This window comes from Mytilus edulis, chromosome 13 (genome assembly GCF_963676685.1).
Source record: "Mytilus edulis chromosome 13, xbMytEdul2.2, whole genome shotgun sequence".
Taxonomy (NCBI): Eukaryota; Metazoa; Mollusca; class Bivalvia; order Mytilida; family Mytilidae; genus Mytilus; species Mytilus edulis.
The window spans coordinates 9,780,548-9,796,691 of NC_092356.1; the positions used below are offsets into that span (position 1 = coordinate 9,780,548).

The 16,144-nt window shown below is 32.7% G+C and overlaps 1 protein-coding gene across 1 annotated transcript; it reads right to left on the bottom strand.

The window, feature by feature from the left end:
- Positions 1-2,689: 2,689 nt before the first annotated feature.
- On the bottom strand, positions 2,690-14,638 carry LOC139500741 (solute carrier family 40 member 1-like). Its single transcript, XM_071289580.1, has 8 exons — positions 14,437-14,638; positions 11,115-11,179; positions 10,513-10,672; positions 8,426-8,671; positions 6,768-6,992; positions 5,726-6,082; positions 4,488-4,934; positions 2,690-3,696 (listed from the first exon to the last, which is right to left on the bottom strand). Exons 1-8 carry the CDS (start codon positions 14,438-14,440, stop codon positions 3,443-3,445), a joined length of 1,758 nt encoding a protein of 585 aa, XP_071145681.1. The 5' UTR covers positions 14,441-14,638; the 3' UTR covers positions 2,690-3,442.
- Positions 14,639-16,144: the final 1,506 nt, after the last annotated feature.

Consider the following 16,144-nt stretch of genomic DNA (forward strand, 5'->3'; position numbering starts at 1 on the left):
GCCTGTGAGGAAAAATGGTAAAAAGAAACTCAGTAGAACATTAGCCTTATACTTTCGTACATCAAATACGACAGGCGTCTACCTAATAGGTATTAGACTAGTAAAAGATTGTAAAACGAAAACCGTTAACTTGATAACAGCAAAATATACAAAATAGCCTTTAGAATTTACAAAATGTACACTTTTCGTTTTATAGGCCTCATTGGCCTATAGTGGTATATATCAAATTAAAGCTTTTCAAAACTGAGGGTGCAAGTTCGAACCCCTCGCGTTAAATGTGATCTAAACTCCATACCATATACTAGTAGTAAGAACAACAGAAACTTGTCTCTGACCTTGAACCCTGGTGTTATAGATTATCACAAGAACATATAGTGCATGTAAAGTAGTTGGTAAGGGAATGTATTCATGCCTTCGATCTGCATTTAGCAAACCAACTAACAAAATTACATAAGACACAAGGAACCGACATAAGGGTACTCGCAGTTACTGGAAGCTAGATCAATTTCTATTTACAAGTAATAAATTAAACATATTTACGAAGGGTTAAAATATGAAGTTGTAAACCTGTTTCCTTTTCCTTTAAACTCGCGTGTTTGTCTCCTGAAACCTGTACAAACAAATTTTAACAAACGAACCCAACTCCAAAGTATATTCAAACAGAGGGAAGTCTATAAAAATTAAGCGGTAGACTATAATTTTATAAACCAATGCAACGAATGTAAAATTCGACATTCCCGACTTAGAATAGGTACATGTATATCCCGAAGTATATGGTGGATTAAACCTGGTTTTATTGCTAGCCAAACCTCTCACTATCGACACATATTATATGGCTGGTTATGATGAGGGGATAATATAGTAATAAATCAAACATCAGCGGTTTTAAGAAGAAGGTTTAAATTCAACATAGAATGTTACTTAGTCAAAAATTACTAAGTCTGCAGGGTCAGGTAGAGTAACCAGGGTCTCAATTTGACATTCGTCCCTTGCATCTCTTTTTAGCTCACGTGGCCCACAGGACCAAATGCGCGTTCATCAACTTTTGCGTCCGTCGTCGTCTGTTAATTTTGTACAACAACTTTCTTCTCTACAACTACTGGGACAAATTTGATCAAACTTGGCATCACTCATCATTAGGGTATTTATACTTTGAAACACGTGTCCGATGAGTTTGATCCGCCTGCGAACCAACGTTACATGACCTCAATATGTTCTTTTGAATATTTGTGTTGTTTGGTTGTAGTCCATTTAATTATATCAAAACCTCCTTTATTCACATACATGTAATAAATAAATAAATAAAAAGACGGATAACTTTTTATTATAAATGAAAAATAAACATATTCCATCAATTTGTGTAGTTAAAAAAATAATACACATATCATCTACAATTTCATCCAAATTATATACTGCAATATTTTTAAATCATCTGGTTTGGTAATTACTCACAACATTATTGATCTCAAAACCAGTAGCTGCAATTTTCATTTCATGAAATTCTTTTTTCTATCATCTTTGGATTATTCATTTTCTGAGGAAGTAACACTGGTTTACTGCATTGAAGAGAGTTATATGACAATTTGAGTTCATCCTATTTAATTTGAATGCACTAAATCAAAGAATCGCATCCTGATAGCCATATACTGAAAACAGTTAATAAATGTTAACTATTTGAAACACCCTATCTTACCCCAGCTTACAAATCGTAAATAATTCAAATAAGCCGGGTTATAAAGAAGAACTGCTACACTGCTCTTACAATTACCATTGACAGTTTTATTTTTAACTCGGCAAGTCTCGACATTTATTGAAAGAGATTCTATCTTTTAAAAGCAGATGCAAAGATACCTTCAATCATCTTAATTGGAAATAATATCATTGAAGCACCTTTGTCTATCGATTACATGCCAATCTAAATTTAACATATTTTTTTTAAATACAATTGAGAACGAAATGGGGAATGTGTCAAAGTCTGCATTGAAAAAAATTGCTTGTCAGACGTTTTATGGAATTTGATCTTGAATACGTTGATCTTTTAACTCGATGATGAATGTTCAATGCTTTATTTAATCTTCTTGTAACATTTCACTCTAAATTGCAGCAAACCAGTGTTACTTGCGCTCAAAATAAATTAAATTCAGGAATCAGGAATTGCTTTTTTTAAATTGTTATACAAAAATTCAGATGCATACATTTGTAATTCGATCATTCAAAGATAATTCTCAAATCTTCTTGATTGAAAAAAAGATCATCAACGCATCTTTGTTCCATAAATATACAAAAAGTTACAATTCTTTTTCTTAATATAGTTCATATGTGTATACAACAACTGTCTAAAGATTACATTATGTACGTAAACAATTACAGGCAACCGTACGGCCTGCAACAAAGCCGCTTTTCTTAGCGTTTTATATAATATACACCAAAAGTATAATTTTATAATCTTCTTTTTGGAGCACAGAAAGTTATGTCAATATATAAAAAAAAAAAAATACAAAACGTAAACGCAGTATATAATACACCATAAGTATAATTTCATAATCTGCTTTTTGCAACAAAGAAAGTAACATCAATATATATAAAAAAAAAAAACACTAGCACAATATCTTTCCTATAAAAGCAGACGCAAAGATACCTTCAATCATCTCAATTGGAAATAATATCATTAAAGCCTCGTTGTCATAACTACATGCCAATGTAATTGAAAGTGTTTTCAATATTCTGTATTGGAAAACGCAACCTTAACATTTTTGTTTATAAAAATATAAAAAAAAAGTATAAAAAGGACAATGCAGACGCACATCACAACTTTGTCATTCTTTTTAAATGGAAAAATATTATTTTGCGTCTTTGTTCCATAAAATGCATTAAAATGAAAAAATAAAAATATTTAGTTGCCATGGACTCGAGCGCGGATTGTGGTACTTTACGTCTGAGTAAAACACCTCTCAAAATTATGCATTTTTCTTTTTTAAAATAGAAAAAAATAAAACATTCGTGAGACGACAAAACACCTGCGATGTTTAAATTCCAGTGTTTAATTGTTTGGTATTATTCTCACTGAGAAGTATTTAAAATAGAAAAACAAGTTTTCTCTAATTTTTTTTCATTTATATAAAACTTATTTTTATACCAAAATAGATGATAAACTAAGATAGCGTTTATGCAGTAAAGCTCGGTATAAATGTACCTAAAAGTTTGGACACTTGTTTAATTTGTGTCAAACATGTATATTTTATACACAAAACCAACTAGTCAAACAAACCAAACCCAAATTTCAAACTTGATTTTCCTCTACGTTAAGACAGTCTAAAGTTATATTGACCATATACATTTACACAAAAAAAAACCACACACACACTAAGAAAACAACACAAAAGCAACAAAAAAATACAAAAGCAAAAATAAAACACACAAACGAAACAAAGAGTAAATAAATTTAACCATAGGAAACCCCCCTGTTTGAACAAACGAATTTTATATACAAAAGACATCCCATACAAACAAAGGCGAACGAAATAATCGTCAGTAGGCCGAATTCCTCTGGGTATGGGGCTAATATGACCATTAAAGCCTTCAACATGTCCATCAGCTGATTCAAAGAGTTCTGTACACCACTAACCAGACCTCGTTCTTTCTCTTTCACCGTCTGTAAGAAGAGCTGCGTTATGGAAAGATCTGCTATCCATAATCCTGGAAAATATACAAGAAGTATAAATATATCATTGAAATTCAATGTTCGAAAAAAATATGCATCTGGTGCAGTGAAACTAGTACCGTTATAATTGTAAATAATTAATAGTTGTCTATAACTTCACTGACAGATATCCAGGTTGACATGGCAATTAAATTCAATGCTCTTTTAAATATTCATAATCGTACTCCAGTAATAGAACAAATGCTACAAATTCAGAATGAACTCTTTATCCTTTCGGAGCACCTCAGGCTTGGTGTACTCTTTTTTCTTCTTTCGATTCTTTATGTTCAATTTGTGTTTTTTGTTCTACTTCATTTTATTTCTTTTATTCATGATGTTGTTCATGCATCTGTCTTTGACTTATCGTTTCTAAATCTGGATTTGTTTTTCCTCCAATTGACGGAACCAACAGTCCTTATTTTTGAAGGAACGGAACAGATGTCAATCGTAAACTTATTGTGTGATCATTTTTAAAATCTAGAATATGTTTTTAAGACCATCGATCGATCAAAGGTATTCCATTAATTGCAAATTAACATAGCAACAATACTTTCTTTTAGACTACATGTATATTCATATGACCGACTTTTGACTCCGGAGTAAATATTTTTTCGACAGGCAACTTCTCTGATCGAAAGATGCTTACAATCGGTGCAAATTAGGTAATATTTCGAAAATAATATAATCCAGTGTAAAAAGTCTGTTAATATGAAAATATTCTATTGAGCAATAAAAAGGGATTAGTTTGTATATTTAAAACAAAAATATAGCCGGAAAAAAATATTACCAAATCTAGCAACAATGAGTCCTCCCAGGAAAAATCCAATGGACAGGTAGGAATCGGGTTCGTCGCTGTCGACTGCAGAAGCACGTGTTGTATTCTGAAATATAGTTGTGGGATCGGATACGGATGCAGATGTGGTTAAATTAAAAAGTTCTGTCGATGCAGACATTGGAAACGTGGTTGTAGATGCTTCAGTTCCATTTATTATTGAACTATCATCGTCATTCAGTCGATGTAATAAATCGAATGGACTCCCAGCTAAGAATATTGATACTACGCATGCGCTCAAACAGGTAATTTGAAAAACCATTCCAGTTAGACCGGTTGATTTTAATCCTAAATGTTTTCGGAAAAGTGGATATGCAAATGTCCCAGTAATACCAAACAATGATCCGACGGCCATAAATATACCAAGAAGGGACTCGGATATTCCTTGTGAATATGCATAACCTACAATGGAAAAAAGAAGTGTTTGAACGAAAAAAAAAAAACATGATACACATAGCTGTTACATTATTTGGACGAAATTTTTTCTAAAGCCAGTAACTCAAACATTTATAAATAGATATTCGACAAGAATTTATTCTTTCTTTAAATTCATAATATCATCAATGCATAGATAATAACACGAAGTTTGTGTATCTAATAGAATATTATATTAACCTTGATTTATCTAATTGGTAAGATTTATTAACAAACAATTATGAGAAATGAACTAAATAGGACTTCATGAGGGGCTGTATAAGCTTTACAGAATAGAGAATAAAAAATTATAGACAAAATCTTCATAAACATTACAAAAAAAAAAGAATGGAGAAAAATAAACGAACAAATAAAGAAAGAGAATAAAGGGAAAAGAATATAAAGACTATAGAGAAAAATGACATAAAACAATAAATCAGTAATGAAGGACCCACACCCGGACTCACATTCATAGCAATGCCCATGATAATTATTACCATAAATGATGTTTAATAAGAATTTGATTCGCATCATATAACATAATATTCGGCAATTATGTTATATAATGCACGTGCTCTCTATGAAAACAGTAGAAACACTTTATCTATCTCGAAATTCTCTGGATTTTAGTATTCAGTAGTCTGTTTTACAAAAATACTTAAGACTAAGATTGATCGTAAGTCATAAACATTTCACTATACTTACGATTAATCTTAGTCGAAAATTTATTAAATGTTCCTCTTTAATATGGTCGAATAAGAGAATAAAGTCATTCTTACCAACTGTGATATTATCAAAACCTAGTACAGTCATATAGAGCGTGGCGAGACCAAGACCAGCAAAGGCAACTTTGTAACTCATGAATATCCTCCATCCCTTATACAGAACTATAAAACTGTAGAAAATTGTGTAACACCACGAATTAGGCTTTTCTTCTTTCTTCTTTTTAGGTAGTTCTTCTGTGATGTCAATGCCAACATCCTTTTCTTTAGAAGGTCCGCCATTTTGATTTTCGTTGCTACCATATGTGTACTCCGATTTTCCATCGTCTATCGTTATAGATTTGTCGTCTTGGTTGTATTTAACTGCTTTGACGCTATCATTCCCAATCAGTGGTGAAGTTTCATCTGTAGTTTCTGAAATGGAATTAGAAAATGAAATTTGATTTGATGGAACTATAAGTAGATAATTTGAAGAAAAATTAATTCCATGTTATTCAAATATCTAGAATACTGTGCAACGTGTGTATGTCGGTCTTGCGTAGACTCAAATAATATCCGTGTTCATTTGTTAGACCTTGTTCAGTGCGTAGGGTGTTATCGCGGTAAAACGGCTTACGATTATATCCTATCCAACTAAATAATTTTAAAATGAAATATGAAAAAATGTCCAACAACTCAATAACAAAGCCATATTAAGGACAACTACCAAAATCAAGCAATTCCTTCTCCACATTCGTCATTGCAAATATATTTTTTACTGTATTCACAAGATTCTGTCAAGTGGAAATTTCAAACAGAAATCGTAAAAATCATTTTGTTTTTTAGAAATCTAAGGGTTCCTATTTTTGATAGAATAGGTAGAATGATTTTTTTTATTATCTAAAATACACACAAACTTTAAGTCTGGTAGTGAGTATGACTTTATACAAACATTGAAAGCGCAGTTACAGTTTACTGTGTTAAAATATAGAAAGTGCATCAGATCTCGTGTTGATTACGAAGTACACACAGTACTGAAGTACGAAGAGCGCATACACAACTGGATGGAAATGTAATTTGGGTCGGTGTACCGCCTATGGAGGACAAATTAATAACAAACCTTCAGCACTGTCTAAGCCTTCTTTGAATTTCTGATCAGCAAGGGATGGTATCTGGTCATAAACTTTCTTGATCATATTGTACTCCAAAAATAGGGACACCACATTCCATGAAGCTATGAACACTCCTCCCCAACCGATATGTAGAAAGTAAATGACCTGTCCTGTCACTATCGGAGCTGCTAGTTTAGTAGTCAAATCAATCGATCTTAGAGTTGCCGTCATAGCTGTTAAATATAAAGGTAAAATTATTTTTATATTAAATATAAAAATAAGGTGATGTAAAACCAAATTACGTTGAAGGTTGACAACCATAGGCCACCGTAAGACATTCAACAATGAGAAGAACCAAATTGAATCCACATACCAGGAGGTATAAGGCTCCGAATAGAAAGATAGTCAAAACGAAAAAAATAACGAACAGTTTTATGTAAAGGGCAATAAAACAATATGACAAAACGCTAACCAAATGACAACCACTAACTTACGGGCTTCTGACCAGGGATAGGCACGTACAGAATGCAGGCTCACTGAAAGAACTGTTTACAAGTAAGGAAAATTAAGATAAGTTTATAACTACAGAAAATATTCAAACAAAAAATTCAAAGCAAACTATTTAAAATAGTAACGGCTACTGAAATCATATGATTTGTCGTTAGAACGAGTGTGTCTGAGATGAAGACTCCAGAAACAATAGTAAAAAAGAAAGTGATGTTATTAAAACTGAAATAACAGTTGCATAAATACAAATTTTAAGTTGACCTACTTCAAGATAATACAATCAATGATACTGATAAATAGAAATCTTTATTTGCACAAAACAAACTACGGTGTTGATATATATATATACTTGTTCATAATCTACCTTCTGAACTCTCTAATTTGACCAAATTTTTAAATATACACTTCATGAATATATGATATGATTTCGAACACTTGTAACACATTAAGGATGATTTTAAAAGTTTTGGAGTGGTATATAGTTAGATGTATTTTGTATTTTTTGTAGGATAAAATATTTCTCTCTTCTTTAGATTTTTTCCCTATTAATCTGTATTCTGTATATTGAAGCACCCAATATTCCCTTTTCTTTATTTTTTTGTCTATTCATTTGTCTACATTCCCCTTATAATTATTTTTGTTAATCTTCCATATTCTGTATTTTTATCACCCTAACACATCTGTCTTATTAATCTCTATTTTGTAAACTTATACAGTACAATCACAGCAGAAAGTTCTTGCTCTGTTTAAACCGGGTCGAAAGAAAAACAGCTATTTAGTAAAGTATAGTCTTTTAGATATGTCAAACAAGACAATAGATTATCTATCTACAGCTATATATTTGAAAGCTTTAATAAAAAAAGTAGTCAGTTAAACATATGATATTTAAACACGAAAATGACATTCTAATATCAGTATACTAAAGTCAGAAATCTATAAATGAAGGAACCCAACCCAGACCCTCATATTTTTATCACAATGATTGTAAAAATTGCTTTGCAGTGGCGGATCTAGATATTTTTATAAGTTGGGGCCCACTGACTCCCTAAGAAAGGCCCGCTTCCATCACGCTTCAGTGATTCCCTATATAACCAACCAAACATTTCCCCCGGGGGCACCCCCTTAATCCGCCTCTGCTTCGCACTAAACTAAACCTTACAGCCTAGCAGATCTGTGTCATGTTGACAGAGTTCTACCACCCAGTCTCTCTCTATTACTATGGTATTTGCTACACTTGCTAAGTCAGCACAGATTCCCAACAGAATGATAATGGCAAAACACAACGTAAGGAGCCATTCGTCTTCCCATTCCGCTTTGATCTCGTCAAGGTATTTGTGAACCACAAATACAACTGCGGCGCAAACGGCGACAAAAATGTTTTGCGTTGCTAAAGAAAGTCTTGCAGCTGAAAATATAATGATTATCAGAAGCAAATTATAAACTACAAAATCATTCCGTAAAGTTGTATCAAATACGGCTATTCCATTATATATTCCTTGCGTAGAAAAATGTTAGCATTTCGAACAATTCAACCTTTTTATTAGTCCGAGATTACTCTGACGTCCAACGGCTGTTTTGCCAGACAAGCTGGGGCCGTGGGACGTCAGAGCTCGTCCCATATCAAAAAGTGGATATTTGCCCACCCAAAATAGATACGCTGCTTCGTCGCTTCTGGTGCCGACTGACGGCCTTGGAATTATATAAATCGGGCATCAATCTGTTCATTTTTCATTTATCTTTTCATTTATGTAAGTTTCACCTACCTGTCAACTTTTATTTTTCCATATTTTAACAGTTTTCACAGAGACTCATCGATTTCTGCATTTTGACTTTCACTTTCAAATGGACGTCAAGTTACGAGAGAGTTCGTGGCCTCGAGAATCAAATATGCAAATTTTGTAGGAGATCGATGTTTAACATTTAGTAGCCAACCCCGATTTTTCACCTCCTTTACAGGAGATCGGTATTAAGCATTTAGTTCCGACCACGAGAACAATCGGAAGCTCTCGGACATTTAGATAACTTGCATCGTAAATGAACGAGGTGTTACATTATGGTCATTTGCCTAAATCATCACTGTTTTCTCGTGGTCACGTGATAATCTTTGAAAATGAAAGGCAAAATGCAGAAATCGATGGGTCTCTGTGAAAACTGTTAAAATATGGAAAAATAAAAGTTGACAGGTAGGTGCAACTTACATAAATGAAAAGATAAATGAAAAATGAACAGATTGATGCCCGATTTATATAATTCCAAGGCCGTCAGTCGGCACCAGAAGCGACGAAGCAGCGCATCTATTTTGGGTGGGCAAATATCCACTTTTTGATATGGGACGAGCTCTGACGTCCCACGGCCCCAGCTTGTCTGGCAAAACAGCCGTTGGACGTCAGAGTAATCTCGGACTACCTTTTTATAAACAGTGAATTTACAGAAAATGAGTATATCAATCGTACTTCATGTCAAGACAAAATATTTGTCTAAAATCTAATGATCCCTACTTTAAACAATGTGTTATGAATAAAATCGAAGCACACTTGTTTAGGCAATCGTTATGTTTTTTATGTTCGTTCTGTTTTTTTCCCAAACAAACAAAACAAAAGTAAACAAACAAATAACCAAACAAGAAAAATGTTTTAGGAAATCTTTTGAAATCTACGCTGTATCATTATCCCCTAATTCTTAATCAAGAGTGAATTGTTTCGAATATACAGTCAATAACATATTGAAGCACAAGACGCACATTTCGACAAATAATATCTTCACAGTGATGCTGGAGGACAAACCAGAAATGTAATATTGATTATAGCCCAAGGGGATTTAAAATAATATTCTATCTAAACTTTGAACAACCTTCAATTATCAGACAGAAAAACGGGCGATAAATCTTTACCTTCATGGTTTAGACACATAAAGACGTTTGTAATGTAATCTTAGTTTTAACTGTTCCTACATAATTCATAACAGCTCTAGCTTTTCCCTGGCCAATATAATAAAACATATCTACATCAAGCATTAATTTTTACCATTGCGACTGGAATATTATTTTATTTATATTTCAACCACATTTTTAAACAGTTTATCAGTTATATATCGTCCCATACATTTCATAAGAGAGAAAAACGACAGACATTTTCCCACATTTCCATTTGTTTTCAATACTTGTGTTTCAAGAACAAGAACACGGATCTAATAGTAGTATTTTTTTTTACCATAATGTTGATTGATTCGTAATATTATATTAAATACCTTTTAACCTAGCAGTCCTGTCAACCCAATCACCAATAAGGGTGGAAAGAAGAAGAGTCATGGCACCTGATATAAACCCATATATAGCAACCAGCTGTAATGAATCTGGCTCTAGTTCAATTAAAAACAAACCAATTCCAAACTGCCACATACGATCGCCCTTAAACAAGAAAAGTAACATTAACTATAAAATCATAGTATTATTGAATAACACACATTTTTCAAAAGGTTTGATTGATGTGTCACCTGCTAATATACCAAAAAAAGTCTGTTTGTTGACATTCCATTTTGTGTGGCTTTCGATTATTTTTGTCGTTGAGTTGCTGTATACCTAAAATATACCTAGCTCCCCTTTATCCATATTCATCGGAAATTGAATTTATTTAAGAAGAAAATAGATTTATGTAGAAATTTTAACACATCACTTTTCTTTTTTCTTACCCAGCAGACATTTTAATCGTCTAGATCAAAAGATAGAAGAAACGGAAATTATTTACCCAAAATACCATGATTGCAAGCTTATTTCTCATCAATATATTACAATCTTACGGTTAAATAGTTAAGTATTCATTGTGCTCCACCAAATCCCTTTAAATACTCACCCATGCTGAGAGAAAGTGACTGATATAGACAAATAGCCTCGTTTTCAGTGTTATAGTAGGATGTTCTACAAACAGAAAATTGTCAAATAGAGTTTTCAAGTATTTAAAGGAAAAAAAAGAATATTTCATTTTCGGAAGAAAATCTGTAATGTTATTTATGTAGTGCCTTTAGTAAGAACAACCACAAACAGCTTCATGTATATATGTATGGTTAATCGAATGTTACGGACCATTGTATTATTGAAAGTAATTATCACTGTCTTAACTACATGTATATATACATTTGTACATGTATTTTCAAATAAAAAAATAACCTGCACGAATTTTACTTTAGTATATATAACATAGAAAAAGTCGCAATAATGTTGGTTTAGTTTTGATATACTGATACATTTGTAAATATCACTTATCAATCTCCATCAAACAGACAAACTACTACAGGGAAAAACAATTTATACTTGCAACATAATTTAATAATTTAATTTTGGATGTAACGCGTCTTCTGATTGGCTGACGTTATTTTGTTGTGAGCCCATAGACATAATTTAGTCATGTGACCGTGACGTCATCAACGTTTTTTCATGGTTTTCTAAGGTTTAAAATTGAATTTAGAACTAAATTATAAGAAATGACTTTAATATTTTTTCTGTCTATTCGAAATAACATAAAAAATGTTGTGCACACTGTTAAATAACCCGCTACGCGCGTTATTCAGTGTGCATCAAATTTTTTTATGTTATTTCTTCATAGACAGAAAAAAATATTACAGTCATTCCTTAAATAAAATAAATAATTTAAACTTTTTACTCGGCCTATCAATAGGACCGCGGCATTTGATTAAAATACATTTAAATAGGAAACTTTCTTAATTTGTAGTTTTTCAAAAACAGAAATACAGTAAAGTAAAAAGAAAATTTTAGATTAAGATAGAAGTAATTCAACATGCAGTCTCCATAAATAAGGCCGTTAGTTTCTCGCTTGAATTTTTTTACATTGTCATTTTGGGGGTTTTCATAGCTGACTATGCAGTATGGGTTTTGTTCATTGTTGAAGGCTGTACAGTGACCTATAGTTGTAGATTTCTGTGTCGTTATGGTCTCTTGTGGAGTGTTGTCTCATTGGTAATCATGCCTCATCTTCTTTTTTTATATTGATCTTGTGATTAGGTGTATATTGTTTTAATTCTCTAGTAAAAGGCATTCTAACAATAGTCAAGATGAAGAAATAAATTCATCATAGAGGATTAAAATTTTGTACGCCAGACGCGTTTTTCATCTACGAAAGACACATCGGTGACGCTCGAATAATAAAATTAAAGGACCAACATAAAGTACGCAGAGAGCATTGAGGACCCACATTGTGACAACTCCGACAGGTTTTGTCAAATACATGTACATCTAGTAATCTATTCAAAGTAGAATTGTATGTCTTTTGTTTCATCATCTTCTATTTCCACTTTTTCAAAAAATTGAATGCCAACTTATCTAGAGAGAGAGAGTGAGAATATATCTAGAGAGAAAGTGAGAATATATCTAGAGAGAGAGTGAGAATATATCTAGAGAGAAAGTGAGAATATATCTAGAGAGAGAGTGAGAATATATCTAGAGAGAGAGTGAGAATATATCTAGAGAGAGAGTGAGAATATATCTAGAGAGAGAGTGAGAATATATCTAGAGAGAGAGTGAGAATATATCTAGAGAGAGAGAGTGAGAATATATCTAGAGAGAGAGTGAGAATATATCTAGAGAGAAAGTGAGAATATATCTAGAGAGAGAGTGAGAATATATCTAGAGAGAAAGTGAGAATATATCTAGAGAGAGAGTGAGAATATATCTCGAGAGAGAGTGAGAATATATCTAGAGAGAGAGTGAGAATATATCTAGAGAGAGAGTGAGAATATATCTAGAGAGAGAGTGAGAATATATCTAGAGAGAGAGTGAGAATATATCTAGAGAGAGAGTGAGAATATATCTAGAGAGAGAGTGAGAATATATCTAGAGAGAGAGTGAGAATATATCTAGAGAGAGAGTGAGAATATATCTAGAGAGAGAGTGAGAATATATCTAGAGAGAGAGTGAGAATATATCTAGAGAGAGAGTGAGAATATATCTAGAGAGAGAGTGAGAATATATCTAGAGAGAGAGTGAGAATATATCTAGAGAGAGAGTGAGAATATATCTAGAGAGAGAGTGAGAATATATCTAGAGAGAGAGTGAGAATATATCTAGAGAGAGAGTGAGAATATATCTAGAGAGAGAGTGAGAATATATCTAGAGAGAGAGTGAGAATATATCTAGAGAGAAAGTGAGAATATAGAGAGAAAGTGAGAATATATCTAGAGAGAGAGTGATAATATATCTAGAGAGAGAGAGTGAGAATATATCTAGAGAGAGAGTGATAATATATTTAGAGAGAGAGTGAGAATATATCTAGAGAGAAAGTGAGAATATATCTAGAGAGAGAGTGAGAATATATCTAGAGAGAGAGTGAGAATATATCTAGAGAGAAAGTGAGAATATATCTAGAGAGAGAGTGAGAATATATCTAGAGAGAGAGTGAGAATATATCTAGAGAGAGAGTGAGAATATATCTAGAGAGAGAGTGAGAATATATCTAGAGAGAGAGTGAGAATATATCTAGAGAGAGAGTGAGAATATATTTAGAGAGAGAGTGAGAATATATCTAGAGAGAGAGTGAGAATATATCTAGAGAGAGAGTGAGAATATATCTAGAGAGAGAGTGAGAATATATCTAGAGAGAGAGTGAGAATATATCTAGAGAGAGAGTGATAATATATTTAGAGAGAGAGTGAGAATATATCTAGAGAGAGAGTGAGAATATATCTAGAGAGAGAGTGAGAATATATCTAGAGAGAGAGTGAGAATATATCTAGAGAGAGAGAGTGAGAATATATCTAGAGAGAGAGTGAGAATATATCTAGAGAGAGAGTGAGAATATATCTAGAGAGAGAGTGAGAATATATCTAGAGAGAGAGTGAGAATATATCTAGAGAGAGAGTGAGAATATATCTAGAGAGAGAGTGAGAATATATCTAGAGAGAGAGTGAGAATATATCTAGAGAGAGAAAGCGAAAATATATCTAGAGAGAAAGTGAGAATACATCTAGAGAGAAAGTGAGAATATATCTGGAGAGAAAACGTGAATATATCTAGAGAGAAACACGAATATATCTAGATGGAAAACGAGAAAACGCGAATATATCTTGCAAAAACGCAAATATATCTTTAGATAAAACGCAAATATATCTTTAGATAAAACGCAAATATATCTAAAGAGAAAACGAACAGATATTACAACTTACCCATCCTTCTCCGACTAGTTTTCACAACAAGAGATAATTGAACGTTTTACTTTCGGTACAGTTAAGGACAGTCACAAACTACCACAACAGCAAGCGTCTATTTGTCGTGGTAATAATGCATTCCAGTTATTATGCTAGAAGTTTATGTTGGTTAGTAGTCTACAATAACATTGATACATTTAAAAATTCATATTGCTTCTCAAAGTATTTTTTCTCCTTTCAATTGACATTAACTAAAACACTTATGCACGACACGATTACGGTGAATGATTGTAGGTTACGACTTTATGTATCAATACAATTATCTGCACATCTACCCTTAATTGATAATTATTTATTTACTGTTATACAATCATATCACTTAGACATATGTGAGGATCATGTGACAAAAATTTGTCAACTGATTATTGTAAATGAAAAGATTAATGAAAAATAAAATGAACTGTGTGTCATTTTACAGATAAAACAAGTCTCGGATGGAGGACAACTGCATCTGTCAAAATGTCGTACTGCAGCTCCCATTCCTGAAGAGACATCATTTCTGTTCTCGGGCTTACCATTTGTTTCAGAACAAACATTTTTTTTTCTGTATCGAGACTAACTTTTTTCAAAAACTAGAATAAAACCAAACAAATCATTTAAAAACATAACAAGAAGAACAATTATTTATGTTTCGACAAAACTCTTGATTATTTTCTATGGAAAGACATTTGTTTATGACTTCTTTTCGAGAATACAACAATCTATTTACATATGTTCACATTTTATAAAACAATGAAGAAGATACAAATCTAGCAAACAAACAAAAACTAAAGGAAAGAGATTGGTTGCATCGACAGGAAATCGTATATTACTATGGCGGCTTCATCATATCAACAGACTTTATTCCAGTGATAGTCTTAGGTTACTGTCTGTCATATGTATTTCAGGGCCTCGGTGGCCGAGTGGTCTAAGTAGATACTATCGTAATCACTAGCCAGTCAACACTGATATTCTGAGTCTCGAATCCTGCATGCTCGTGCGAGTGCACTCAACTCCAATCTTGATTGACTAGGATTATCAGTTTTCCTATCGAAGGTCGGTGGTTTTCTTCGGGAATTCCAGCTTCCTCCCAACATAAAAACTGACTGCCACGAAATAGTCCAAATGCGGTGCATAAAAGTGGCGTTAAAATACAAAAAAAAAAAAAAAAAAAATGATATGTATTTCCCAAGTATTGTTTTAATAGGGGCGTTGTTTTTGTCGTTGGAATTTTGTTTCACGTGTGACAAAAAAAAGTCATGCCAACTCCTTTTACGGCTGACTTTGCCGTATCACGGTAAAGGTCTTGCTCGTTGTTGAAGGTTTAACTGTGACTTGAAGTTGTTAAGTTGTTTACACCCTCATCCTTTGATGTTTGGTTGATAGTTGTCTCATTGGCAATCATACCAGATCTCCATCTTTTGTATATATAGAGGGATTTGATAGTTATTTAATGTATAATATAGTCAGATATGGCACGCGTAACCGATTATTTGTCATCATAACATGTAGCCCTTGGATGATAATAAAATATCATGTATTATATGTGTATACGCATAGTCATAACGTATACCTATTTCGATTATATGAATTTATCAAACCGGACATAGATAATTAAAGAACATAATTACATAAGTTCGATTGTATAACGAGTTGAACAGGTGTGATTTAAAAAAGAAGATGTCCC

Bases quoted from the DNA above. Each gene is read 5' to 3' on its own strand.
- LOC139500741 (XM_071289580.1), bottom strand. The intron at 8,672-10,512 runs GTATTTAATATA...TTATATTTTCAG, and splicing joins CAGGACTGCTAGGTTAAAAG to CTGCAAGACTTTCTTTAGCA. The intron at 4,935-5,725 runs GTAAGAATGACT...TTTCCATTGTAG, and splicing joins TTTTGATAATATCACAGTTG to GTTATGCATATTCACAAGGA.